The sequence below is a fragment of the Channa argus genome, chromosome 23 (assembly GCF_033026475.1).
Source record: "Channa argus isolate prfri chromosome 23, Channa argus male v1.0, whole genome shotgun sequence".
NCBI lineage: Eukaryota > Metazoa > Chordata > Actinopteri > Anabantiformes > Channidae > Channa > Channa argus.
The window spans coordinates 2,570,228-2,597,098 of NC_090219.1; the positions used below are offsets into that span (position 1 = coordinate 2,570,228).

The 26,871-nt window shown below is 37.0% G+C and overlaps 2 protein-coding genes across 2 annotated transcripts in view; both read left to right on the top strand.

The window, feature by feature from the left end:
- LOC137108679 (dedicator of cytokinesis protein 9-like) overlaps nucleotides 1-12,518 on the top strand; it is a 42,026-nt gene extending 29,508 nt beyond the window's left edge. The window contains 17 exon segments of the mRNA XM_067493563.1: nucleotides 466-602; nucleotides 1,145-1,260; nucleotides 1,361-1,498; nucleotides 1,620-1,802; nucleotides 1,939-2,052; nucleotides 3,249-3,464; nucleotides 3,588-3,645; nucleotides 5,707-5,813; nucleotides 6,531-6,653; nucleotides 7,166-7,279; nucleotides 8,296-8,442; nucleotides 9,087-9,297; nucleotides 9,840-10,030; nucleotides 10,131-10,231; nucleotides 10,411-10,549; nucleotides 11,374-11,462; nucleotides 11,464-12,518. Coding sequence (XP_067349664.1) covers nucleotides 466-602; nucleotides 1,145-1,260; nucleotides 1,361-1,498; nucleotides 1,620-1,802; nucleotides 1,939-2,052; nucleotides 3,249-3,464; nucleotides 3,588-3,645; nucleotides 5,707-5,813; nucleotides 6,531-6,653; nucleotides 7,166-7,279; nucleotides 8,296-8,442; nucleotides 9,087-9,297; nucleotides 9,840-10,030; nucleotides 10,131-10,231; nucleotides 10,411-10,549; nucleotides 11,374-11,462; nucleotides 11,464-11,521 — 2,242 coding nt within the window. The 3' untranslated portion in view covers nucleotides 11,522-12,518.
- Nucleotides 12,519-14,420: 1,902 nt separating this feature from the next.
- On the top strand, nucleotides 14,421-25,610 carry slc15a1b (solute carrier family 15 member 1b). Its single transcript, XM_067492848.1, has 23 exons — nucleotides 14,421-14,577; nucleotides 14,799-14,833; nucleotides 15,106-15,190; nucleotides 15,508-15,649; nucleotides 15,948-16,067; nucleotides 16,153-16,252; nucleotides 18,759-18,849; nucleotides 18,938-19,021; nucleotides 19,751-19,833; nucleotides 20,005-20,091; nucleotides 20,165-20,254; nucleotides 20,432-20,476; nucleotides 20,575-20,607; nucleotides 20,744-20,832; nucleotides 21,524-21,605; nucleotides 21,689-21,805; nucleotides 21,936-22,070; nucleotides 22,411-22,457; nucleotides 22,823-22,930; nucleotides 23,037-23,151; nucleotides 23,239-23,376; nucleotides 23,569-23,676; nucleotides 24,432-25,610. Exons 1-23 carry the CDS (start codon nucleotides 14,571-14,573, stop codon nucleotides 24,678-24,680), a joined length of 2,190 nt encoding a protein of 729 aa, XP_067348949.1. The 5' UTR covers nucleotides 14,421-14,570; the 3' UTR covers nucleotides 24,681-25,610.
- Nucleotides 25,611-26,871: the final 1,261 nt, after the last annotated feature.

Sequence of the window (26,871 nt, forward strand, 5' to 3'; positions counted from 1 at the left end):
CACAAATTCATACTTAAACTGCAACTAATACAAATTGATCCTCTTTGCAGTGTAACTAATACCTTTGCACAGGCTTATAAACTCTTACTAAATCTTTTAACTCCCTTGCTCTTGATTTGTCTTCTCGTGCGGAGCACTGTTGTTTTCTGGTTAATGTTACGGCCCCTGGCCCCTCCTGCATGGGTAAGATGTTGTCTTTTTTCTAACTTCACTAATTTTGCAACTTGCTTTCAGTGATTGTAGTTAAGGGAGTGCATGCATCTGAATCGTATTAAACGTTAGTATGCCTTTCTCTGATTATAATAGGTGATGTCATTGAGAGGACTATTTTAGATTAAAGCTAAGAAATTTAATTAAATACACAATGCTGTATATTGGTCCTCATTACTGAAGTTCAGACTTTCTCTGGTCTCAGTTTAAAAAACAACAGTTAACTCACATCCAAGTTCATCCTCTCTCCGACAGGAGCCAGGAGGGGACAGGACTTGTAGCTCCAGACAAGAAGTCTCTGACTCTACCTGTGTCTCGTAACAGAGCAGGGATCCTGCATGCCCGTCTGCAGCAGTTGGGAACTCTAGAGAATGCTCACACCTTCAACAACAGTAAGCCCCTACTATGTAACTTTATGGTAAAGTTAGTAATTGTTTTCCCCATGTCTGTGCCCATAGTCCAGAGTTCCATGAATATATTTAGCAATCACCGATAAAAAACTTGACTTTAAAACTTAGATCAGAGCATTAAGTTTTTAAAGGAAATTCTTGCTACAAGGCCCCATAAATTAGTTTGCTGTCAATTTGACCACTGTTACTTAGTGAAATCAGCATACATATAATGGTATAATGGTGTTTAGATATACTATTAAAGAGCTGCAATGTTGCTGCTTTAGTAGTCCAGCCTGATTAAGGACTTGTACAAAAAACATATTATCACAATAAAGAAGAACCTTCCATTAGGCCAACCAGTGTTGCAGAGTTTTTTCAGATATTATAAATATCCTGTGTTGTAAGTACCTTTTAATAATCCTTCAGTAACTGATAAGCAGAGGCCTGCTGATAATGAGCTATGTTTGGAAAAAAATCACATATATTGCTCCAATAAAGTGATATCTGATAACAGCGACCTTGTGTCTGTTCTTACTCTGCAGTGTACTCTCACGCAGAAACAGATGTGAGTAGCCAGTGCCTGCTGGAGGCCAATGTGTCTACAGAGGTGTGTCTGACTGTGCTGGACACACTCAGCATCTTCATCATGGGATTCAAGGTATTAACTGAGAAATTATTTTGATGAAAATACATAAATACACCCAGTGTCTTGATCACATTGTGGTTTTCTTTTTTCTTACATTCTCATGTGTCCAAAGATGCAGCTAAACTCTGACCTGGGTCACAATCCCCTCATGAAGAAAGTTTTCCAGGTGCATTTGTGCTTCCTGCAGATCCCGCAGTCCGAGGCAGCACTGAAACAGGTCTTCACCTCACTCAGGACCTTTATTTACAAGGTGAAAGAGTATCCATGTCTTGGTTTACTGTCTCTTTACCCATATTTAGAAATCCCACCTTTTAAGGCAGGTTATCTTACTAATTTTCATTTGACATGCATTGCATCCTGTCTCTCTTCAGTTCCCTTGCACCTTCTTTGACGGCCGGGCCGACATGTGTGCCTCACTGTGTTATGAAATCCTTAAGTGCTGTAATTCCAAGCTGAGCTCCATTCGCAGTGATGCAGCTCACCTTCTTTATTTTCTCATGAAGAGTAACTTTGACTACACTGGCCGCAAGTCTTTTGTACGAACGCATCTGCAGGTACATGTTTCTTATAGTGCTGTTTTTTTGTTTGTTAGTTTGTTTGCTGTTTTGCACATGCACATTTATTGTGTGCTCTAGGTCATGGATTAAGCTAGTGGTGATTATGTGTGGTAATACTCTTATGTTCACCCAGGTGGTAATTGCTGTCAGTCAGCTGATCGCTGATGTCATCGGCATCGGTGGTACCCGTTTCCAGCATTCTCTCTCTATCATCAACAACTGTGCCAACAGTGACAAAAACATCAAGGTGAGAAGTGGATGCAAATGGTTTAATAATCTTTGACATTCTCACTTTCCTTATCCTTAAAGGCCCAGCAGGGATCATTCTGTACTTTTACAATTTGTCTCCCCTTACTATTTTGGAGAATAGTTCAGTCTTCTGAAACTGTTGTAAATATCGGTCGTATTTTGAGCCCTTGTCATAAACAGAGTTGAGTGCATTTGTTGAAGCTGTAACTGAATGAGTAAACGAATCATCAGAAGATGAAGAATGTCGACTGACATGGTAGAGTAATTAAAGGATGTTATACGGATATGACTGCAAAGTTTTATTTACTGTCACACTGATGATGAACAGTAACAGCAACATGATGGAGGCACTTCGATATAATCCCAGGTTTCTGTGACAGTCTAGTTCAGTCTAATGTGCTGCTAACCACAAACAAACTCAGCAGCATTTGGCAGCAAAATACAACAAAGATATATCTTGCATTAAATATGCATACCCAGTAAAATGTTGTTCTCATGTGGTAAAGTTTGCACAAACAGAATCAGAACAGCTAGCCAACTAAAACAACCATCGAAAACTTGGGTCACTTTGACTGAACAGTGACACAACAACTATATAGCCACAACACAAGCTCATGGTTTACCAGGTCTGATGTCATCACCAATGATGCAGTGGGACAAGGAGGAGCTGATTTTAGTCACTTTATACACTGAAATGTCTTTACTGATACATCAGTTCATTTTAAAGTAGTTGATTATATTTTGTTTTGAGATTGTGAATTGTGATCGTGAATGTAATAAGTAAACAATAACTAGAACTGTGAAACAAATGTAGTGGAATTTAATTTAATTAAATAAATAAAATGAAATAGTTTCCTCTAAATTGTAAATTTCTTATTCATAATTTCTATTAAAAGGAACAGTGCCTAACTTTTACTTGAGTAAATGTACTTGATTCTTTTCAGCCACTTCATCTTAGCAATGCTTTAATTAATTCATTATTGTTTTTGTAATTCTGTCCACTTGGGTTGGAAATGGAGCCTAATCGTACCCAATTGAGTTAGTATTTTTGTTGTCCTTGCAGCTTGTTAGTTGTATTAGTATGTATAGTAATCCTGCTTTTAAAGTGCAATCCTTGACACTTTCATGCAAAAATATGCAAAAATACACACTAAATACACGAAAAGCCTGATTAATTACAATTGTACTTTGCAGCACACAGCATTTCCATCAGATGTGAAAGACCTAATGAAGCGCATAAGAACAGTCCTGATGGCTACAGAGCAGATGAAGGAGCATGAAAATGACCCAGAGATGCTGGTGGACTTGCAGTATAGCTTGGCCAAGTCTTACACCAGCACACCTGAGCTACGCAAGACCTGGCTGGACAGCATGGCTCGCATCCACAGCAAGAATGGTGATCTTTCAGAGGTATGGTTTACAAAGTTATTTTACATTCAGCGTAATAGGCATAGTAAAGAAGTGTGGAGCACTTCAATGCTTTGCTATCTAAGGTTTATGTGAGATCCTGTAACTTTTCTTTTTCACCTGCAGGCAGCCATGTGCTACGTGCATGTTGCTGCTCTGGTGGCTGAATACCTGTGGCGGAAAGGTGAGTCAAGAATGCAGCAGTGGTTAGCAGGATTCCTTTTACAGTAAATAGCCGTTGACCATTTGAACTCCATTTCAGCATTTTTATGACCCCAGTTTAGAGATGCCATATAATGAGTCACTGGTAAGGGGTACCACACTGGACAGAAGATTGTCCTGGAATTATTGTTTAGATAAACTCAATAAATGGTGGTGATGATGTACCAAAGAAAGATTGTGGACAGTAATTGTTAGTTACTTTTATTTTACAAACTGCATACCAAAACTACAATTATTTAGTCATATTATTGCAAATTACTTATTATTACTTATTATTTGTATTATTATTATTATTATTATATTATTCACTGGAATTATGATACAGTAAATAAATACACCACCAAACAATAAAATCAAGACGTTCCAAGGGTCATCTCTTTAGTCGCGTGTTAAAAACACTCCAACTCCGCACTCTCTAGATAAGCCTGTCTTGTTTCTTTGTTTATTAAACTACATACTGTGTTCAGACGCTGGAAGTGATCTGTTTTTATGAAAGTCTGTTTATAGGTTAGAGGGTTTAAAAGTGAGTGGAACTCTCAGTCCTTTACATTGAAGAACACACCAATGTGTACCCAAAACACAAACTCACCCTTTAGATATTTTTTATGTAACTCCATGAGAAAAAACTCTCCTGGGTATGGTATTACCCCTTAAAAAAAGAAAGTTATTTGGTATTTAGTAATACCAGGAAGAAATATTATAATTATTATAATTTAAGAAAGGAACAAGGTAATTGTTAAAGTGTTGTGGGGTGTAAAGAAAGATCTCACTAATAAAAATTTGCATTTTGTTTAGGATTTTTTACTTTGCTGTAAAAGTGTTGTTCTTGTCTATTAAAAGACTAACATAAATGTTACAGCTTCCATGTACAGTATTTTAGTAAAATCTATATCTACAGTTCTGGAAAATGATAATGTAAATTCCGTTTTTTAATTTCAAATATTGACATTTCCTTTGTGTTATTATTATTCTTTTTAATTACTTAAACATATTATTTTTATAAAAATATGCTTTAAAACTAGCTTAAGTGTTATTCCTCATAGGAAAAGGTTTTGTTGGCTGAATGTACATTTCGTCATAGCATACAAAACAATTGCATTTCTTATGCCTCTGTGCCATTGGCAGCTGTAGCCACCTCATTATGTTTTCAAATGATCTCCATCGTTTTGTCACATTCTTGTGAACATGATATCTCAGGAACACATCGAAAGAAATTCTTAAAATTTGGCTAAATTAAAGGTAACTGTGACCTTGTGTCGGCCCATTCTGATGAAGACAACATCACAACAATTTATTCAAATTTGGCACACACACATCAAACACAAGGATAAAAACACAAGGATTTTTTGGGGTCAAAGGTCACAATTTCTGTGCACCCACATCTGTCCCATTCACCCATCCTATTTGTGGGATGCCTTGAAATAACTTCCTCAAATTTAACACAAATATTTAACAAGGCTCACAAATGAAATGAATTGATTTGGGGGTTTAAAAGTCAAAGGTCAAAGTCAATGTGACCTCACACCCATTCATTCATGTGAACGTGAGCTCCAAACATCCACTGGGAATAAAGGATTAAGAGATTACACTTTGTTGTTCAGATTAATGTTTAGTTCGTTTTTTTAAAAGAGTCATCCACTTACACTCATATATAAATTCCTTCGGCTTTGGTAGGCCTAAGCCAATGCTCAAGGTCACTGTGACATTACATCTATCCATCCTTGTAAACATGGCGGCAATCCCTTGATGAAATTTCTTCAAATTTGGCACAAGCGACCATCAGGATACGATATAAACTCATTTGATTGTGGTTGTTAAAAGTCGTAGTCACTGTGAACTTATGTCAGTCCAATCCTGTCCCAGAAATATCTGTGGGGAATATAATTAGATCTAGCATAAATGTGGGCTTGTGAACATGACTGTGGACAAACATGCAAGTAAACTGCAACTGGGGGCAAAAAACCATAATGTAGTAATTCTGTTTGTCCTTAATTCACTTATGGTGTATCTCATTGTATTATAGGTATGTTCAGGCAGGGCTGCTCAGCTTTCCGGATCATCACTCCAAACATCGATGAGGAGGCAGCCATGATGGAGGATGTAGGGATGCAGGATGTTCACTTCAACGAGGTTAGTATATCTGTAATCTTTTCTACATGCCATATGCTGTTCACTGTATTTTAGAATTTCCTATTCCCTCTCTGTTGACACTGCATTTAGGATGTTTTTTTTCCTCATTGGTATCACGTGTCGTATAATGATCTAGAACATCTCTTATCTCTTTAAAGCGTATCAAATCGTCGGTGCAGTTAATAAATAAATTGAAAATATTGTAGACTTTGACACAGGGCTTGGTACATGTGTTGTTTATGAAGATAATCACTGAGCTGGCAGGTGGAATAATCTTGGAAAGTCTGACAAGGGCTCAGGGTCAGCACGCCTGGAGGTGGGTAGAATTCATAAACTCTGCAGCTTGTTGACAGAGAGGCCTGAGACCATGTGTTTAGGTAAAGTGATAATGCAGTGAAATTCAAAGTGATGGCAGAGAATGTTTGATCTTTTTACGAGTTGGTCAACAGATCTGTAGGCAATGAAAGGTGCTTTTACCTTCCATTTGCTCTGAGAAGCTTTTCTCTTTATGAGCTGGCCTCATCACCGAGGTAAAACAGTGGAAATGATAAATCCATTTCCTTGCCTGTCTGCTGTCTTTGCAGGAACACTGTGCATGCACTGTAGACTCCAAGACAAACACAAACAAGCAGAGATGTCCTGCAACACTGATATACTGCAGGGAAAGGGGACTTTATTGACATTTAGATTTATTTGGATGTGTGTCTGTGTATTCAGGAGGTGCTGATGGAGCTGTTGGAAGCATGTGCTGATGGCCTCTGGAAGGCGGAGCGTTATGAGCTCATTGCTGATGTCTACAGGCTTATTATTCCCATCTATGAACAACGTAGAGACTTTGAGGTAATCTCTACTGTGAGCACAGATACATTTTAAAAAATCAATAATTTTGACTCATAAAAATATTAAGACCCTTTATTGAGGGTTGTTATTGTAATCAGCTGCATCCTGTTTGCCTTAAATTTAATACAATTTGGCTGGTTTGAAGTAACGTAACTTTTTAAAATAGAAAGTAATTATTGAAAAAAATTAGAAATGTTGTTTTCAAAATATGATGCATGCTCCTCTGACAGTGAGAACCTCTGTTGAATGTTTTTTGCCCGTTTGGGATAAATTATGGCAAAATGTGTACTTTTCAATATCAGAACTCAGTCAAATCGGCATACATAGATATTTTTAGATTCACTTACACTTTGCAGTTAATAAAGGCCACAGAAAGATTGAGTTGGATTTACTCTCTAGTGGATAATTGACATTTGATTCAAATTTATTACAAAGTTTTCTCTTTTTGTGGTCTTGGCTCATTCTTGTGACATTGGCTTAATGTTGTGCTATTTTTTGTTTTTTTGCACCAGAAACTAACCCACCTGTATGACACCCTCCACCGTGCCTATACTAAAGTAATAGAGGTGATGCATACTGGCAAGAGACTGCTGGGCACATACTTTAGAGTGGCCTTCTTTGGACAGGTAAGGCTCCAAGTTTCCAAGGTGACAAAAAAGAACCACAACTGTAATAACATATGTTAAATTAACCAACAATTTATGACCAGAGTAAACGATAACTTAAAACATTCAAACGGTTATTAAAAGCATGATCTTACCTCATGCCTTGTTTATGCATTCACATTCATGATAGCATCTCCTTCTTATACACAAATGAAATTTAAATCCGCCCCTTGTGAAACTCTATTTAATAGAGCCTTCTCTTTTTTCTCCTCTCCCTCCAAGGCTGCGGTAAGTGTGTGGCAGTGTAGTTGTGTGTGTTGATTGCATTTGACCAGGATTGTTGTAATTTTCCCCAAAGCTTTTGTGCTATATTGAGTTTCAAAAGCTAGAACATAGATTCTCACGTCTGTAGCCTGATGTGATGTTGCTCTGGGTAACCTCCCCATTAACCTTTTCCTTGATTGGTTATTTTAATTCTGTTTTACTCCCTCTTGCAGTGATCATACTGACCTATTTCCAGCCACACACTTGTCTGTCTGTGTACTTTTCCATAGATACACACTGGTAGTGGTTATGTATGTGTTAATATAAAGATGATGGTTTTTCCCCTAAGAAGTATATAGTATTTGTACTATTTGCATGTTGCTTTAAAGTTTCATATGTCTAAGCTCTCTGGTTTCTTTCATTGATGCTGTTAACTCTCAAATTTGTTTTTAAGATGTGATTTCTTCAACAGTGTCCAGTCTAGTTGTGGGTCCAGCTCTTCATCCAAATAAATACATGAATAAATTATTTAATTAATAAAGAACTAATAACTAATAATATAATTTTACTTGTTTGTTTATTAATGAAAAGGAGATACTACACATATCCTGGATGAAAACCAAAACTGAATTGACAGAATTAAACACTTAGCTTATATTTTTTATTACTTAGCTTTATATTTTGCAAACTTGATGATAGCTCCAGGTGATAAAGTGGCTTACAATGACAGGCGTCATGGACAAACATCTTGACTGCCTTTCTCTCTTCTGCAGGGCTTCTTTGAGGATGAGGATGGAAAGGAATATATTTATAAGGAACCAAAGTTCACTCCCCTGTCTGAGATTTCCCAGAGGCTCCTGAAGCTCTATTCTGATAAGTTTGGCCAGGAGAATGTCAAGATCATCCAGGACTCTGGCAGGGTGGGATAACATTTTTTTTTTTTAACAGCAAATTGTATAGCCTGGCAGTTGTGCACTGGTTTTATGTGATCATGTTATAATAGGTTTGTAAAGCAGAGTTTGGGGACAGCTTTATCATTACAGCACAATGTTATGCCAACTATTCAGAAATTATAATGACTATAATATACTTAATTCTACTTCTCCTCCATGTCGGCAAAAATGCACTTCATGTGACATTTTCTAAAGTGTGCACATTTGCTTGCTTGTATTTAGTGAATTCAAAATGGCAAAATGAGAGACAGTTTCACATTAAATGTCAAAGATATGCTTTCTTCAAAGATATAGTTCTGGTCCATTACTCTCTGATAAAATCACTTGTATTATTTACTGTTTTATCTGTATAGAGATAAGAAAACAGAAATTAAAGATGTGAAGTTTTACCTTGTCAGCCAAGCTAGTTGTTTCCTACTACTTTTATTCTTTATACTAGTATAGGACATAGGTAATGCACAGACAAGACAATGATAGCTACCTTATTAAAGACTGTAACAATAGGGAAACCGTTACCAAACTATTCTTTTACATTAGCACAGTGGGATTTTATAGTTTTCTGAGTGTAACTAAAATACTTCTTCTAAAATACTGTCTTTTTTTCCCCACAGGTGAACCCAAAAGATTTAGACTCCAAATACGCCTACATCCAGGTGACCCATGTCACACCATACTTCGAAGACAAGGAGTTTGAGGATAGGAAGACAGACTTTGAGAAGAGCCACAACATCCGGCGCTTTGTATTTGAGACACCATTCACGGTGTCGGGCAAGAAGCAGGGAGGAGTGGAGGAGCAGTGTAAACGGCGGACTGTTCTCACCAGTGGGTCACAACACATTAAATGAGAATAATTTGTCATGAGAATGTCCAGACTCCAATTTCACACACGGTAGCAGGAGAAGAAGGATAAAAAGAAAAATGTGGAAGATTTACCGAAGAATTACCTAAACAAATGTTTTTCTAGTCACATTAGCAATATCAGGAAGCACAGAATGAGGTTCGCATTAGTTTTTATTGATTACAGAAAACTCTCAGATGTCTCTCCTTAATTTCAGTTACCCGAAATGTCAATCAGATAAGGCCGGTTGAGGTTTATTACAGTGCTTAGCCGTCCACTTTATCCCAAAGTTCAGTTGTTATCTTGCCTTGTTAATAATCACACTAACTGATAATGGCTTATCACACACTCACTTGCTCAGTGACTGTTTAAAAGCAAATTGAAATACTTGGATAAACTATGGATGTATCAGCCAAGCAGTAGCCAAGCACATGATTATATAGTTTTCTCAATAAAAAATTGGTTGTGTGTGATTGGCATTAATTTTTAAAAAACATGTTTCTCCACCATTTCTATTTCTACCCAGCCACACACTGTTTTCCTTACGTTAAGAAGCGCATAGCAGTCATGTACCAACATCAAACTGACCTAGGCCCAATAGAGGTGGCCATAGATGAAATGAGTGCCAAGGTGGCTGAGCTGCGCCTGCTGTGCTCTGTTTCTGAGGTGGACATGATCCGTCTACAGCTCAAACTGCAAGGCAGCATTAGTGTTCAGGTACAATTGATAAGCTTATTTTTCAAGGTCTGTAAATAATTAATTTCTTTAAGAATAATTTGGGTGTTATGTATGATCTTTGATCCCCATTTTCTTCCAGGTAAATGCTGGTCCTCTTGCTTATGCCAGAGCCTTCTTAGATGACACCAGTGCCAAGAAACATCCTGACAACAAGGTCAAACAGCTCAAAGAGGTTTTCAGGTGCTGATTAATAACACACACACACACACACACACACACACACACAGACATGTATGTATACACACACCTTACAACACTAAAGCTTCTGTTCTCTACCTGTATTGTCCACAACTCTATAGCAGCGCACTGTTTTTTTAGGTTCAAATTTATCACTAAAATCCTTGTCCATGTTTCCCCAGGCAGTTTGCAGACACCTGTGGTCAGGCACTGGCAGTGAATGAACGGCTGATCAAAGAAGACCAGCAAGAGTATCATGATGAGATGAAGGCCAACTACAGGGACCTGACCAGGGAGCTGTCAAACATCATGCATGAGCAGGTAGACTCTACAGAGTCTACAGATTCAGTCAAAAGATTCTACTGCATATATTGTATAATTCAGACCATGATCAGCTGTTATTACATCCCACCCATCTTACTATGTCTGATATTTAGCTACTCTTATGTTACCAGATTGCATTTGTTCTGTAATTCAACAAATGCCATGTGAAATAAGTTGAGCTGCATGTTAACATTATTTTAGGTGGTTATACTATTAGCTGCTTAATTATTTAATCTTAAATAGCTGCATTCTTCTGCTTGTTTACTAACCATCTCTCTTATCTCCTGTTCTTTTTGTGCTGGCCTGAACAGATTGGGTGGTACTGCTACTTTTTTCATTGGATGTCATTATCATAACATATTACAATAAGGGACAGTAGAAAAATTATTGAATTAGGGGTGGTGGTGAATCAGGTGGTGGGGGTAACTCAAGGCCTTCTTCAAAGTTTTTGGCCCCTTTCTTTGAATAAAAACAAATACAATGTTCATCCATCCATCCATCCATCCATTATCTTAACGTATCCCATTAGGAGTTGTGGTGTGCTGGAGCCAATATATATATCTCTCTATATATACATCTTCTCTGGCTGGCCAAGATTGAAACCAGGGACCATGCTGCCATCTTTTTAACATATTTTGTAATAATTTCACAAAGGAACGATGATGTTAAATTTGAATTTATGAAAACTTTTATTTATCTGGAACTAAAACATCCAGATCCTTAAAATAATTTTCCTACCGTCCCTAGACTAAACACGCATGTTTTCATTTTCATGTTGAAAAGTATCTCTTATATTCTTCTTTCCTGCCTGTTTCTTCTAGATAAACCCAGTGGATGATGCCTCAAGGACCACTCTGTCTGATTCATTAGGCATTTTCAATGCCATCAGCGGCACACCAACCAGTGCCAACCCTCATGGCTCAACCACCATATTCTAAAAGTGCTCATGCCTTTTTCAAATCTTTCTAATGATTGGCCAGAATACCTGCCTGTCAAGAAGAATCATTGAGGACACATTCTTAGTTCCTAAACACAACCTAAAATCATGCGCCATTGGTATTTTTTTTTTCTCCCGCTATCTCTCAACATGACATGAGCTGAAAATTTGACGTTCACTCCCTGACATCAGTAGGGTCACTGTTCTTGTTTCCTATGGAGACTTCAGTGAATACTGTTTTGACTTTTAAACTCCGACAAAAATGTCAACTTATTTTTAAATTTAGGTCATTTATCCTTATGAATAGTTTGTATTATCCTATGTAAGATGGGGTTATGCATATGTGCATATGCATGAATAAGCAAGTGTGTATGCAGTATAGTGAATGACAACAAAATATTTTCTTAATTTTCCTGGTTTCTTATGCGTCAACCAACAGATATTATCGATTATCTGATATTATCGACATTATTTGTGTTGGACCAAAGTCTAAACCTTATTTGAATTAACTAAATGGCTACCATGTGTGTACAGGATTTGTAAGAAAATGTAAGAGCTTTTATTAAAAATAAATACTACTGCTGCAACCGTACGTATATAGTAGTATTTTTAGATACGTTTTTATATTTTTCATCAAGGCTCTGTTACAGCAGATGCTTTTTCCTGTGCAAAGTATATCTTTTCTCTTGCCTTGAACATTTGGAAGAACACTATTTTAGGACATGTCTTAAGCCAAGTGGACCACAATGTTTTAATCTAGTTTCTGTAAATAAAAGAAAGTATGTGGTATATTTTCTTTTTTTACCAAGGCTGTCTAGTGCACAGAAAACCACTCTTGCCAAAGACATTGAAAAAAAAAACAAGGCAATGTGCAATGTTAGACAAGGGTGTGACAATTTGTAATTTACTCCTTTGTTTGTACGTCTGTTATATTGATGCCTTTTATTTTCTGTGAGGTACAATAAAGATTTGTACTTAACAACTAATCATGTATATATGTTTAATAAAAAAAATCAAATCTATAATTGATTTAATAGCATGTTCGGTTCTCAGTTCTGTCCAATACTTTGAGGTACACACTATAGCACTGCCCTACCTTATCCAGTATCTGGCTTTTTAAAGATTATACAAGAAAACTTCAAATTTTAATCTTAAATGCAAGTCAAACATTAAGTTATGAGCTAAGGTTGTATAAGTCTTCTTGCAAGTAAATATGAAAACATGTTATGTTGTGTGTTTTTAAAGAGCAGCCGGGTCCTCAATCCTTCCACAGATTTTGACTCTCTGGGCCCCCCATCTTTTTTCTGATAAGGCTTACAGCTGTCCATTATCTGCAAAGCAGAAGCTTCACACTTCCAACTGTCAGTAAGGCCTTTGTAAGTTTCACAAGAGAAACACTGCATTGCAGAAAAAAACTTCTTTAATACAGAAGATGAGTGACTCATGGTGGATGACTGGACTATGTGTTGTTATGGGTAAGTTTAAACATTTTCACAGTTGAAAGTGTTGTGTGTTTATAGACACATTGTTTGCAGGATTTATACTCTACATTGATGATACTTAATCATTGGTAATTACTTTTTAAGTAGAGCAGCTCTGACAAAATACAGCAATCCATTTTTAGAACCTTACTACTCTACTATTCTACTGTCTGTGTATTATTGAGAGCATAGTGGGTAGTGGAGTTGTACTAGAGTGCATTTTTAAGAAGAGATGGTTCAAAAGTTTTGACCCCCTCATTTTTTTTTAAAATAGGCTGGAGAGTAGAATTATCATCTTTCTGACAGTTTCTAAGAAAAACAGAAATTACAAAATTGTAAAAGCTGCTGTATTGGACTGCATTAGATTGTATAGGTGTACCAAATAAAATGGCCAATCAGTGTATAATATAATAGTAGTAAATGTGTCTAAGTAGTATAATATAGTAAAATTCAGTATTAAATAGTATAGTAATAATAATAATTATTATTAGTATTATTATTGTTTTAATAGAATCTCCATTATTCAGAATAAAAAAAATATACTGCTTTTTTTGGCAAGTTAGACCATGTTGAGCTAAATCCATCCATCCATACCAAATCTGTAATTTTATTTTTAGATTAAAAAAGAACTTATAATAGAATGATCATGTGTGAATGTCACTAATGTCCATCCGCTGGCATGAACCATGATAAATTATAGTTAGTAAATTCTTAAATGCACCTTTCTGAATACGTGTGTGCTTTAATGAGGAAGTGTGTTGGTCAGTGCCAGGGTAAATGGAGCTCTGTAATGCATTTACTGGTTCGCACTGACCTGCATGCTTGATGGAGAGAAACAGGAGAGACACGAGTGACATCGGGATGCTGACTCCTCTAAAACCCACAATATAGACTCGTTAATCCCCCCACCCCACCTACCAACTCCCCCTCACACAAACACAAGCACACACATCTTGTTGTGTCCTGTTGGAAACTGCTGTATAATTGTTTGACAGATGTAGGATGCTAAACTTCATGGGTCTGGCTTACTGTAAGTCCTGTTAGTGTTTTATTGTGTGTGTTTATCCTTTGATAAGCTTTACCTTTTCAGTTGAAGAGGTTTTAAAGGTTTTACAAACATGTATTGCATTTAAATATATGTGTATATAATATTTTACCTATTCTGATTTATCAGTCTTTTGTTTAAGTAGTAATACAGTTCTCCTGCATAATATTGCAACTTGTGTGGAAAGCAGGATGATTAGCTGGCGTAACCAGTCCTCTTCTTTATCTGTAAGGCAGGACTTTTTCTGCACATGAGTTCTCTGAGTCATAAAGTAATTACTCACACACAAACACCTACACACACAGCTGGGATACTGACGAAGAGAAAGTGTTGGGAGGTCGGAATAATGACAACTTGCATGTAGGGGGTTGTTGGACAGGATGGTCCACAGTCCAATAACAAGTGGGCGTTGCAGGTGGTTTGACGGAAGGTTACATAAGAGGCTGGTCTCAGGTTAATCTTCCTGTCGTGGATATAGACGGAGGTCACTGGTGTCTCTGTCTCTTTTTGTTGAAGGACTAAGGTGGAGCGGGGATCTACACAAAGACAGCAGCCATGGCAGGTGAGTACTGTTCTGGACAGAAAGAATATGACTGGGACACTCAGGAACCCATTGGGATTTTGTCACAGTGCCTGCAAGTTTAAGATAATTTTTTTTTCTGTTCAGGACTAATTTGACATTTTTAACATTTATGCAAATGCTGCTTTATATTTATACCAATTTCATTGTATAAGTATTTTATACTATAGATATTCAAAATATGATTTTTTTTTTTGCTGCAGACAAACATGAGATGAAGAAGCCCAAGAAACAGTCTGTAAGTCCAACCTTTATTGTACTGTGTATTTTTTTTAGTTCACAGAGACAGAATTGTAAAGACTAATACATTTGTCCATATTTATTCATATTAAACAATCCTGCTCAACATCACAACAATAAATACCCAACTCTAGACTCTCAAGTTGTTCTAAAACGTAAAAAGATTGAATTCATATGGGTTTTCACATGTAGTGGTTTTTAAACCTGCAAAGAAATGTCTCCACATTCAGATCAGTATTATCTTTAACTTTTCCCTTTCACTTTTGGCAGCCCACGGTGTTTGGATACCCTGTCAGCATATTTTTCATTGTGATAAATGAGTTCTGCGAGCGTTTCTCCTACTATGGCATGCGAGGTGAGTTGATTGTTCTGATCAATTCGTACACTTGTCTTACCAGAGTAAAAAGTATAATACTTCTCTGGTGTAGAAGTATAACAGAATGGAAATACTCCAGTACTTAAGTACAGTATCTGAATAAACATGCTCAGTTTACATGGTGAAATATTGTTTGCATTGTAACTAAAATAAAATATAATATAACTATATAATCTTTACTCAAATAAAAATTTGGAAGGACTTTTATTTCTAACAAAGTATTTTTACACTGTAAGTTCTGGATAAATCTTCCTCTTTTTAAAAATACATCCCTGTCTACATTTTTATTTCTGCAGCCGTGCTCGTGCTGTACTTTAGGTACTTTTTGAGGTGGGATGAGAACTTGGCTACCACCATTTACCATACCTTTGTGGCCCTCTGCTACCTGACACCCATCCTGGGAGCCATTGTGGCTGATTCATGGCTCGGAAAGTTCAAGTGAGTTTTAAATTCTGCACATCTTCTTACATGCAACTAAAAAAAAAAAGCATCTTACTTCACAGTTTGTTCATTCTAGAAAAAAATCACCAAAATACCCAGGTCATAAACTGCAATTTGGTTTTGTCTTAATTTGTTGTTGTAGATATGTTGTATCTTTCTATGCATAGGCAAATGGACATCTTACAGAATCAACTGTTAAATTTTACCCTTGGATTTTGGACACTTATCTCTTGTCTGAGCGTGTTTTACATCCGTTAAATCTCTGCTCCTTCCTCCTCCGCCTCCCTCTGCGCAGGACTATTGTTTACCTGTCCATCGTTTATGCAGTGGGGCAGGTGGTAATGGCTGTGAGTGCTATCAATGATATCACAGATGCAAACAAAGATGGCACCCCTGACAACATGACCGTCCATGTGTAAGTTGACCGTGAAACAGTTTAAAACAACAGAAACACAGCTGACATGTACTGACTCAGTGTCTGTGCTGTGATTTCACCCCAGAGCTCTGTCCATGGTGGGCTTGCTCCTTATTGCTCTGGGAACAGGTGGCATCAAACCCTGTGTGGCTGCCTTTGGTGGAGACCAGTTTCAAGACGATCAGGTTTGATGTTTCGCAGGCACAACACACGCACGCACGCACATACACACACGGGAGGGAAGGAGAGATAGAACTGTAGAAACAGCCTTCCAGTCATGACGTTCAACAATACAGGACACCATGTATCTTCTATGGAAGAGGATAAGGCCCACCATAAAAAAGTTTATTCCTCACAATTCTGGCTTTAAAGTCAAACTCAAATAAATTTTATTATGTCCCTGATCCTCTTTTCTAATCTTCAAACATACACTCACCACCCACTTTGTTAGGCACACCTTGCTAGTATCAGAACAGAAATGATTTGTGGCATCAATTCAACAAGGTGCTGGAAACATTCATTAGAGATTGTGAAACATAATGACATGACAGCATCATGCAGTTGCTGCATATGTGTTGGCTGCACATCTGATACAAATCACCTGTGTCACCACATCCCAAATTCCCTCTGAGGGATTGATACCTGTATCTAGTAACTGTAGAGGCCATTTTAGTACAGTAGTAAACTCATTGTCATGTTTGAGTTGATTTTAGTATTGTGACATGGTGTGTTATTGTGCTGGAAGTAGCCATCAGAAGATGGGTACACTGTGGCCATAAAGGGATGGACATGGTTAGCAACAAGGCTGGGACATTTTAACAATGCTCAGTTGATACCAAGAGGCCCAAAGTGTACCAAGACAATATCCCCAACTCTATTACACCACCAGCAGCAGCTTAAACCGTTGAAACAAGGCAAGATAGATCCATGCTTTCCTGTTGTTTAAGCCAAATTCTGACCACACCATCTGAATGTCACAGGATAAATGGAGATTCATCAGGCCAGGGAATGTTTTTCCAATATCCTAGTGTCCAATTTTGTGGAGTTCTTGCAAATTGTTGCCTTTTCTGAGTCAGTGTGGTCTTCAGCTGCTGTAGTCCATCTGCTTCTAGGATTCATGTGTTATGCATTCAGAGCTGCTTTTCTGTATACACTAGATTTAAAGACTAGTTATTTGAGTTACTGTTACCTTTTTAGTGGCTCAAACCTGTCTGGGCATTCTCCTCTGACATCTGCCATCAATAAGCCATTTTCACTCACATAATGCTCACTAGATAATTTCTCTTTTTCACACCATTCTCTGTAAACCTTAGAGATGTTCAGGTCCCAGTAGATCAGGGGTTTCTAAATACCAGCCTGTCATGTACCAACAACCATGCCACAATCAAACCCACTTAAATTACCATTGTTCCCTAAATGCATTGAGTTTCTACCATGTGATTGGCTGGTTAGATATTCTTGTTGACAAGCATTGAACTGGCGTAGCTAAGAAATTGGCTGGTGAGTGTATGCTGGTAATAATTTTACGGACTCTTAGATTTCCTTGTCATTTCCAAGAAGAGTCCTGGAACTAGCTACGTGCAGTAATTAAATTATTATTTTTGGACATTTATTCCTTCAGACAAGCTCTTTATTCTGTATATATGACTAATAACGTTTCAAACAATAAGTGAATAATCAATTAATATTTGATTGGGCTTACATAGTACAGTACATAGTACGGAAGCAGATTGCATTACGAAATGCATACACATGTATTACAATAGGTCATAATTATAAGAGAACACAAAAATAACTATCACTTATCAAATACTTCAATCAATTAATTATAATAACTAGAAAACAAATTCCCTAAATAATAAAGATTTTATGAATTAAAGTTCTTAAATCTTAATCTTAAAAATGACATGAATGTAATGTAATTATGAGAACTAGGGAACCATCGCATCATTTTCATTATCTCATGAGAGAACAAGATCATAATCGTGCGACCTACGTCATATTTATTCATCAGTCATCATTAAAAGATTTTAGTCTTTCATGAATATAATGCATTTCTGCAAAAAATGCTATATGTACACTGTTTTACAGTTCTTTTCATAAAGGTCCAGGAATTACCTTAGGAAGAAATACTAACCATTGTTCAAAGCTTTTTGGCTTAGGTCATTCGCACTTTGCAGCCAGTCTCCCAGCCTTTGCTACTAAGAAGCCCAACGGGCCTAGTGTTGACTTGATACAGTGCTCAGTGTTCTGCACAAGGAGTGTGATTATGTGTCTCTAGTGATCAGAGAATCTTATCTCACTTCCCTAGAAACAGTCTTGCTGGTTCCAGACTTTCTCCATGTCACAATGTTTGAGGCTTCTGTGCTCCAGAGAACAGTCAGAATTTAGCACTGATGTTATACACTTAAATTGTTGAACCTCCGCTATCAATGGTGTCTTGTCAGCATTTCTTCTATCTTTTTCATTCCATCTAGTTGTTCATTAACTACCAACCATGGGCACGTCTGTCTCACCGATCACACTGTTCAAGGCCAGAGACTAAAGATTATCTTATATTATTAATGCCACTGATGAAATGTGTGTTATAGAAGTATCAGGAAAAAGGTTGTAAAAATGCACCCAGATTAAATAAGAAAATGTGCAGCAGTGCTTTCTGTCTGACATGTGTTAATCTACTGTTTCTAACAGGAGAAGGAGAGAGGCACCTTCTTCTCCATCTTCTACCTGTCCATTAATGCTGGCAGTCTGCTGTCCACTGTCATCACTCCCATCCTCAGAGGTAGGAATGGACACCGAAGCTGATCTCAGACCATAAAACAAGTTATTGACACACAAATGGAATAAAAATGTGTTTGTGTGTTTTGCAGCTAAGGAGTGTGGTATTCACACTCAGCAGAGTTGCTACCCACTGGCTTTTGGTGTCCCCGCTGCTCTGATGGTGGTAGCTCTGAGTAAGAACAACTCATCTCGATTGACTGTAATGTATATTGTTTTCTGTGGCTCTGTCAAGTTGAAGAAGTGCTGTCACAGTGGAGTCATCGAGGTTGAGCTTGGAAACTTCATATGTCATGAGTTTGAAAAACACAAGCATAAGTGGAACAAAAAGGGTCTAATGAAATTGTTTATGTAGTTGTTTTATGTAGTTGTTTTTAAATATTGAGCCATATTGATTTAAAAAATGTCAGGATATTTTGACCCTCTGCTACATCAATTTTCTCTCCTGTGACTCCTGTAATGTACTGGGAGTTAACTGCTACTTTATCGGAGTGCACATTTAATAACTTATAAAGTGTCCTGTTAGCCTAACACGTATTGCATATGCATATTAAAATTGCATTCCCGCTACCACATACAGACGTTACACTAATTTTTGTCTAAACTAAATTATCAAAGGCTGAAATTTGTATGTTTGGGTTGCCAAGTTGAAAGATAGTCATGCACAAATGATTTACCAATGATTTAAAAGACCAATTAGTTACAACTTTATTGCACTCATTAAACAAGGGGGTACAAGAAAATGCTGCCATAAATATTTATAGTGCAAGCACTGTTAAATAAGGCATCATAAGAATGTCCATAAACTCATTTATTTCCTGGTCATTGTCTTCGATAAATAGTCATATGTTTATAATGTATTCAGTATATATGTGACGTGTGTGTGTGTGTTTTTGTGTTTGCAGTTGTGTTTATTGTTGGAAGTGGTATGTACAAAAAGACGGCCCCACAGGGTAACATCATGGTAAAAGTCTGCCAATGCATAGGGGTGAGTGGTTTCATCAGAATAATCTTTAACTTCAGTGATTTAAAATAGAGCCTATGAATATCATGCAGTATTTATTTAAACTTTAATGCATTTTGTGAACATTCAGATACAGTGACAAAATGGATTCCGGTTACGGGCAAAACTCACATGGAAATGTCCTTTTCTCTATAGTTTGCTATCATGAACCGATTTGATCACCGTTCTTCTCAGTACCCTAAGAGAGAACACTGGATGGACTGGGCTGACGACAAATATGATGTAAGTGATACACACTTACACAAGCACACATGCACACTATAGAATCCTAATCATTTTCTGTGTTTGGCTCCAGAAACTCCTGATTGCCCAGGTGAAAATGGTGCTGAAGGTGCTGTTCCTCTACATCCCTCTGCCCATGTTCTGGGCTCTCTTTGACCAACAGGTAAATAAAACTGTGGGAGTTCACTGACAGACTATTGAGATCCCATTTTTCCTTGTCACACTGAGACATCCACCCTTCAAAATGTCCTGAACTGATGGTAAATTTGTTGAAGACAAACAAAAAGTGTGCTGGCAGGATGGAAAGGCAAATTAAGTAATAACTGTGTGTAATCCACAGGGCTCAAGATGGACTCTCCAGGCAACAAACATGGACGGTGACTTTGTAAGTGTTTCATTTTGTACAATCTTGATTTCAAACAACAGAAAAGCCTTGTTATTAAATATAATTCTGTCTTTCTCTCTCCTTTGTTACTTCAACAGGGCGCACTTATAATCCAGCCAGACCAGATGCAGGTAAGACACTTCTCAATTATATACATCAATTATACTTAACATTATTGTCATGGTCATGACATCCCTACCTGTATGCTACTGGTGTTTTTTGAATTTGAATATGCTTTAAAAGACTAACTTACCTTCTTCCGACCAGACTGTCAACCCTATCCTGATCCTTCTGTTGGTGCCAATCATGGACAGTGTGGTCTACCCGCTGATTTCAAAATGCAACTTAAACTTCAGGTGAGTTTGTCTTTTTGGATAACACAGGCATATTGTAAACTATTCCTATTGAAAGACTTATGTAATAACTACCTATTAAATATTATCTGGTTGTGTAAGGACTCTCAGGATTTATTACTCAAATTTGGATGACTAGATATCTTTTAAAGCTTTGCTACCTCACGTGGCCCTTATCAGTGCATGGTCTGTTGTAAGAGAGTAAAGAAATAAATATGACTTTATACTTTGAAGTTCTGTTTTATATAGTACATGTTATATTAAATTATTAGTTTAGTTTGTCTGTTTTCAGCTATTGTAAAAGTGTAGTGATGCAACATGGTGGCCTCTGTGAAAAGAGGTGGACTCCCTATATACTGTAGACACCTGTGTAGATATAAAAGGTTCATTCTTATCAAAGGAAAATGTATTGATTCTGATATCCTGCATTGCTCATTCATATTAATGTGTTAATTAGGGATTTACTTATGGATTATATGTTTACATCTGTGTTAATTATATTAAGTGTTAATACACCATATTAGGGATTACACCAGATAACCAAGACTTATAACAACAACTTATATAGTATTATACGATACAAAATCAGGCCTTTATCATTTTGGTCTCTAAAAGCATTGTTCCATGTGATGGAATATAGTGTAAAGTTACAGAGATTAACTTAAATGTCTATGTGTGTGTTTTTGTTCTGCAGCCCATTAAAGAGGATGACTGTTGGCATGTTATTTGCTGCCATTGCATTTGTGGCTGCTGCTCTTGTCCAGATACAGATTGATGTAAGAATAACACACGCAGAAACTCACACTGGATGACTTAATCACACGCCATCTTGTAAAGCACAGTTCCATTCGTCTTCCAGAAAACCCTGCCTAAGTTCCCATCAAGCACTGAAGGCCAAGTGAAGTTCATCAACATGCTAAACAGACCACTGGAGATCAAAGCTGGAATGAATACAATTGAATTGAAGGCTTTCATGGTACTCTATTCAATATAACATACATTACACAGACACTAACTTAGCTTAGTAAATCTGTTCTAAGTCACTATGGTTACAAAGTCTAAGGCTGGATGACATTCAGATGTCCTCTAATCTTATCTTTCTACAGGGCAATGATGATTACCTGACGTATAATGAACCATTTATCCTGACTCTGGGGCCTAACTACTCCTACCCTGTCGATTTACTTGACGGTGCTCGGACTACCATGGTCATCACCGAAGAAAAAGCCAAGGCTTTATCTGTAAGCATGAATGCCACATACATACAATTTTTGTCTGGCAAAACAAAGACACATTACACATTATTATAACATATGTCTATTAAACAAAGACGTGTGTCCAACTTCTGCCAAATAACGAAATGCCTCTGACATTCAGCTACAGAGACAAAAGGGAGCATTTCAGATATTTCCCCCCCAAATTTTATACATTCTAAATGTCTACTGCTAATACTAATACAGAAAAAAGGATCACTGAATGAATTTTCTGTTAAACTTTACTTATGTGTTTCCTGTATGGCTAAATTAAGTTTATCTTAAAATACAAATACATGGAGGTGCTAACATGTCTTTCTATGTTCAGTTCAATGACAGTGACTCAAAACCGGAGCAGGGCGGTAATTTTGTCAGGCAAGTTTGAAAATTGTCATTCATCTTAAACAAATTCATTTGTACTGAAGCCTAAGTTGCGTGTGTACGTATTTTTCTCCTTGATTTTCTTGTCACGTCTACAATAACTGAAGGTGAAAAAAAATCCTGTTTTCTAATGAAAACAGAATAAGTGATTATAGCAATTATAACAAGTGATTTCCTTATATCTCAGTTTTTAAACCTGGTTTTTAATATTTTTCACTTGTGATCCCTTAAAACAATTTAATATCCAGCTTCAAATGCTAATACAACTTTAACCCTTTCACATAGTTTCTTATTACTTATTACTGATTTTAGTACTGGATGACAATTGTTTTCATGTGTGCTGAATTCTCCTTCTCCAGAATATTTAATGGATATAACTCAGTTCTGAATGTAACAGTGGGGAACCTGGAGGACAGTGACCTGGGCTTCAATCAAATGTCAAAATATTTTTTGTTACCGCAGGGAGAGTAAGACAATTTAAGAATATATTTTTTTAATTATATACTGTATGTCCCATATAGTTATACTTAGGAAAGTTATTTGTTCTGACTGAGGTTTTTCTTTTCATCTCAGTGCTCAATTCAAGATCCGGAAAGAAACTGGAGAGGAGTGTCTCTACAGTCAAAAACTGGGCTTTGGGAGTTCTTACACTTTGCTCATTCCATCAACCTTTACATTTGGAGACAAGGTAACTAATATTTAGAGCCAGATTGTAGTCTGAATATATCTTTTGCTTGATTAAGCTAATGCTTCTTCGATTGTCTTTGTCCTTTAGTGTGGGGAGAAAATCAGCCAAGTGGTGGATATCAAGCCTAACACCATCCACATGGCCTGGCAGATTCCTCAGTATTTCCTCATGACTGCAGGAGAGGTGGTCTTCTCCGTCACTGGCTTGGAGTTCTCCTACTCACAGGTGCAGTTATGTCTGACACACTGCCAAAGCAGCTTGGAAACAACTGAAAATGCAAATAATTAAACAGGAATTGGATAAAAAAAAAAGTCTGTCCTAACTCAGCCAAAGACCTAAAATATGGAATCGCTGTCTTGATGTCTTTTATTATTTAAGTAATATTTAGATCTGTTTGAATCTCATTTCACTCTCTAGGCACCCAGCAACATGAAGTCGGTGCTGCAGGCTGGTTGGCTGTTAACTGTTGCTGTAGGGAACATCATTGTGCTCATTATCGCAGAGGCTGCACAACTCCCAGAAAAAGTAGGTGGATTATATTTATATGTTAGTACCCATTAATTATTCTCACTCTCACTCAACCCCTGCCTTTTTTTAAGAGTCAGCAGACTAGGATTCCACCAGTGCTGTTTTATAAATCATTTTTATTATGCTGCCAGAACAGTTGATCTCGTTTGACATCAGAGGGTGTCGTTTTCCTCCATCTTACACCTTACATTCTTATAGCACTTTATATCATGGTAAATTTGAACATAGCCAATCGTAACATCACGATGTAGAAGATTTTAAACTCAAATTGAAAGGATTTTGGAAATTATAAACTGTATATTAATAGATAAAGAGTGTCCTTATAGTTTTTTTTTGTGTAATATATGTTAAATATGTAACTTATCTAGCATTTTACCTTCAAATAGTCATAAATAAATAAATAAAAATAAACGGTTGGGGAGAGGTAAAAAATGTATCCTCTGCAGGAATAATCTGCCTGGTTGCTACTTGTACAAAATTCTAAACATATATGTGAAAAGATACAAAACCAACTTAAAATGTACATAATAATTGTATCTATTTATATGATTATTATTTATTTTAGCTTCAGTTTTGATCAGTTCTGCTTGTGCGGAATGTTCTAGAGCAGGTACCTACCAACTTGTAGCTCTGGCAAGCGGTGGCACAGTTTTACCAAAACAGCTGGAAAAACCTGCTCCCAAAATTTTAAACTTCTTATTTAAACTTAGCTCCAAATTAATTGTGTGTGTGTGTGTGTTTCTGTTCACTAGTGGGCCGAATACATCCTTTTTGCCTCTCTGCTGGTGTTAGTGTGCATCATCTTTTCTATCATGGCATATTTCTATGTCTACACTGACCCGAGCAAGATAGAGGCCCAGTTTAATCAGAACAACCCTGAAGAGAAGAGGAGAAAGAGTTTGGAGATGGCCAGGAAAGACTCATTCGAGTACAACAAAGAGAAGAGACCGAGTTCTGACTCCAGCTCTGACGAGGAAGAGCAAAGACAGACCAAGATCTAAATTGACTGTTCTCCATGGCTTTGCCCTCTTCTTGTAAGAATGCTGCTTGGTTCTGTGTTTCCTGTCTGAGAGTGCCTGAGCCCTTTAGTAATTTAGTCCATGCTATTTGAGGCACTGCTGGACATAGAGAGGTTAGAATGAATGGATGACACACACAAGATGAAAGAACACAGAAATACTGTAGAGCTCAGATGGTTAAGCTCCTGGTTCTACTGAATATGCAGGGGAAACACTGATTAATATCACTTTTTGAAATCCCAGTCTGATAAAATGCTTATGAACACATTTCTTTGACATCAGTGGTCAGTATTAACTCTACATTACTCTGAAAACAATCAAATGATGTTTAAAAGCCCACAGAAAATGACCACTGTCATATTTACTAAAGATATAACCTGGGGAAAAAAAAACAATTTAAATGTGAAATCCTAATTTATGAGTACTAAAACTGGTTCACACTCCTAGTGCAGAACCCAGCCCAATGGTAAACCACACCAATATTGGGGAGTTATGTAGAACTATTTATAGTAGATTATTATTAACATTTTTAAGAAAGGAGATCCAAGATGGTCATATAAAATCTAATGCATTAAAGGAAATTAAATGTGAAAACATGATCAAAGGACAATAGATTAATTTTAAGTTGCATCATTATAAGTGAACACAGGTCTGAGAAATATTGGTGATAAAAGGATGTTTTGTTTTCACGTTCTTTAAGTTGTATGTTTTTTAAAATATATTTTCTTTAACCCCCTTTTGCATTCTCCCATGTTTATCAATTCATTTAAGGTAAAATTTTAAAAGAAAGCAAACAAACAAACAAAAAAACCTTGGGCCATATGTTATAATGTCAGACTTTTTTTTAAATTAATACCCTTGGGTTTCATTCTAGGTGGTATTACATGGAATAAAAGGAATCATATAAACTGAGTCTAGCAACATGGGTCTGTTTGTCTTCTTATAATCCTTGTTACCCCTGTATGTGCATTTGTTTGGCAAATTGTCTGAAAAATCTCTCTAAACGAAGACGCTAATCTAATCCAATGGAGTCACAATCCAAAATTTTGTATCTCCAAGCAAAGATCAGTTTGGTTGAGATGGAGATAGAATTTGTAAGAGAGGCTGAAGAGTTGTAACAACTATATGTGACTGCCAATAAAAATCTTGGTCAGGATGAAGGTGAGTGCAAAAAAGACTTTACATCTGAAAACAACCACCTGTTAGCAGAGACAGGACAAAGGGAGGTTTTAATGCAGATCTGCACTCCACCTGAGAACAAACCTCTGTTGGCACAGGCTAAGAATCTGTGGATGGAGGGAGACACACCAGCTGACACAGAACTTCACAGCAGGATCAGTTTCATTAATGTTACAAGAACTGGACATGTATGAGCAGGAGACTGATGAGAACACACCAGAAACTCCTGCAGCTCAGCCTCAGTCCATCCAATGTTTCCAGCAAAGTGGTCAAAGATGTATGTGTCGGTGGAGCTGCTGTGGCTAGTGTGGGTGTCCTGACGATCTAACTGCGCTACATTGGATACGTACTGTTTGACTGTGTCTACCACCTGCTGAAGTCTGAAGTCCTTCAACATCAAGAGCAAGGTGTAACGGTGTGACTGGTTTTGTGTGTCTTCGTGTGTCCAGTATTGGCTACCCGCACAAGATAAACACAGACACACGAACTACAAAGACATATGTCTGCTTAAAAGGTGTACACCCTTAACTTTACCTTACTCCTGGTGCCTCGATTTCCTCCCACAGTTTAAGCCGAACTACGCCTTTGTCATCAATTTGGAAAATGATTGAAAAGTAAAACTAACAATAAAAAGCTACTGTGGCACAGGGTCAAGTGTTATTTAGGACACATTTAATGTGAATATTAAACCGGGTTCCTGTAGAACCAGCAGGCTTACAGTTCTGTGTGGCTGCATCACTGGTTCCACACCAACAGATTTCATTAGGGAACTGAATAGTTGTTTTTTATTCTTGCTAATAGGCTTCATGTGCTCTTAAATGATACATTTTTATTTCTAAAAAATGGCAAAGCTTAAATCAAAAAAAAAAAAAAAAAAAAAAAAAGCTACATCTAAAGTAATCTGACACACCAGTGAATCATGGTATGTTGTATATTTTGGTATGACCTTTCTTGTATTATTTAAAATATTCTGAAAACAAATATTCTAAAAAAG

Bases quoted from the DNA above. Each gene is read 5' to 3' on its own strand.
- slc15a1b (XM_067492848.1), top strand. The intron at 19,834-20,004 runs GTGAGTGGTTTC...TTTTCTCTATAG, and splicing joins AAGTCTGCCAATGCATAGGG to TTTGCTATCATGAACCGATT. The intron at 20,092-20,164 runs GTAAGTGATACA...GTTTGGCTCCAG, and splicing joins GGGCTGACGACAAATATGAT to AAACTCCTGATTGCCCAGGT.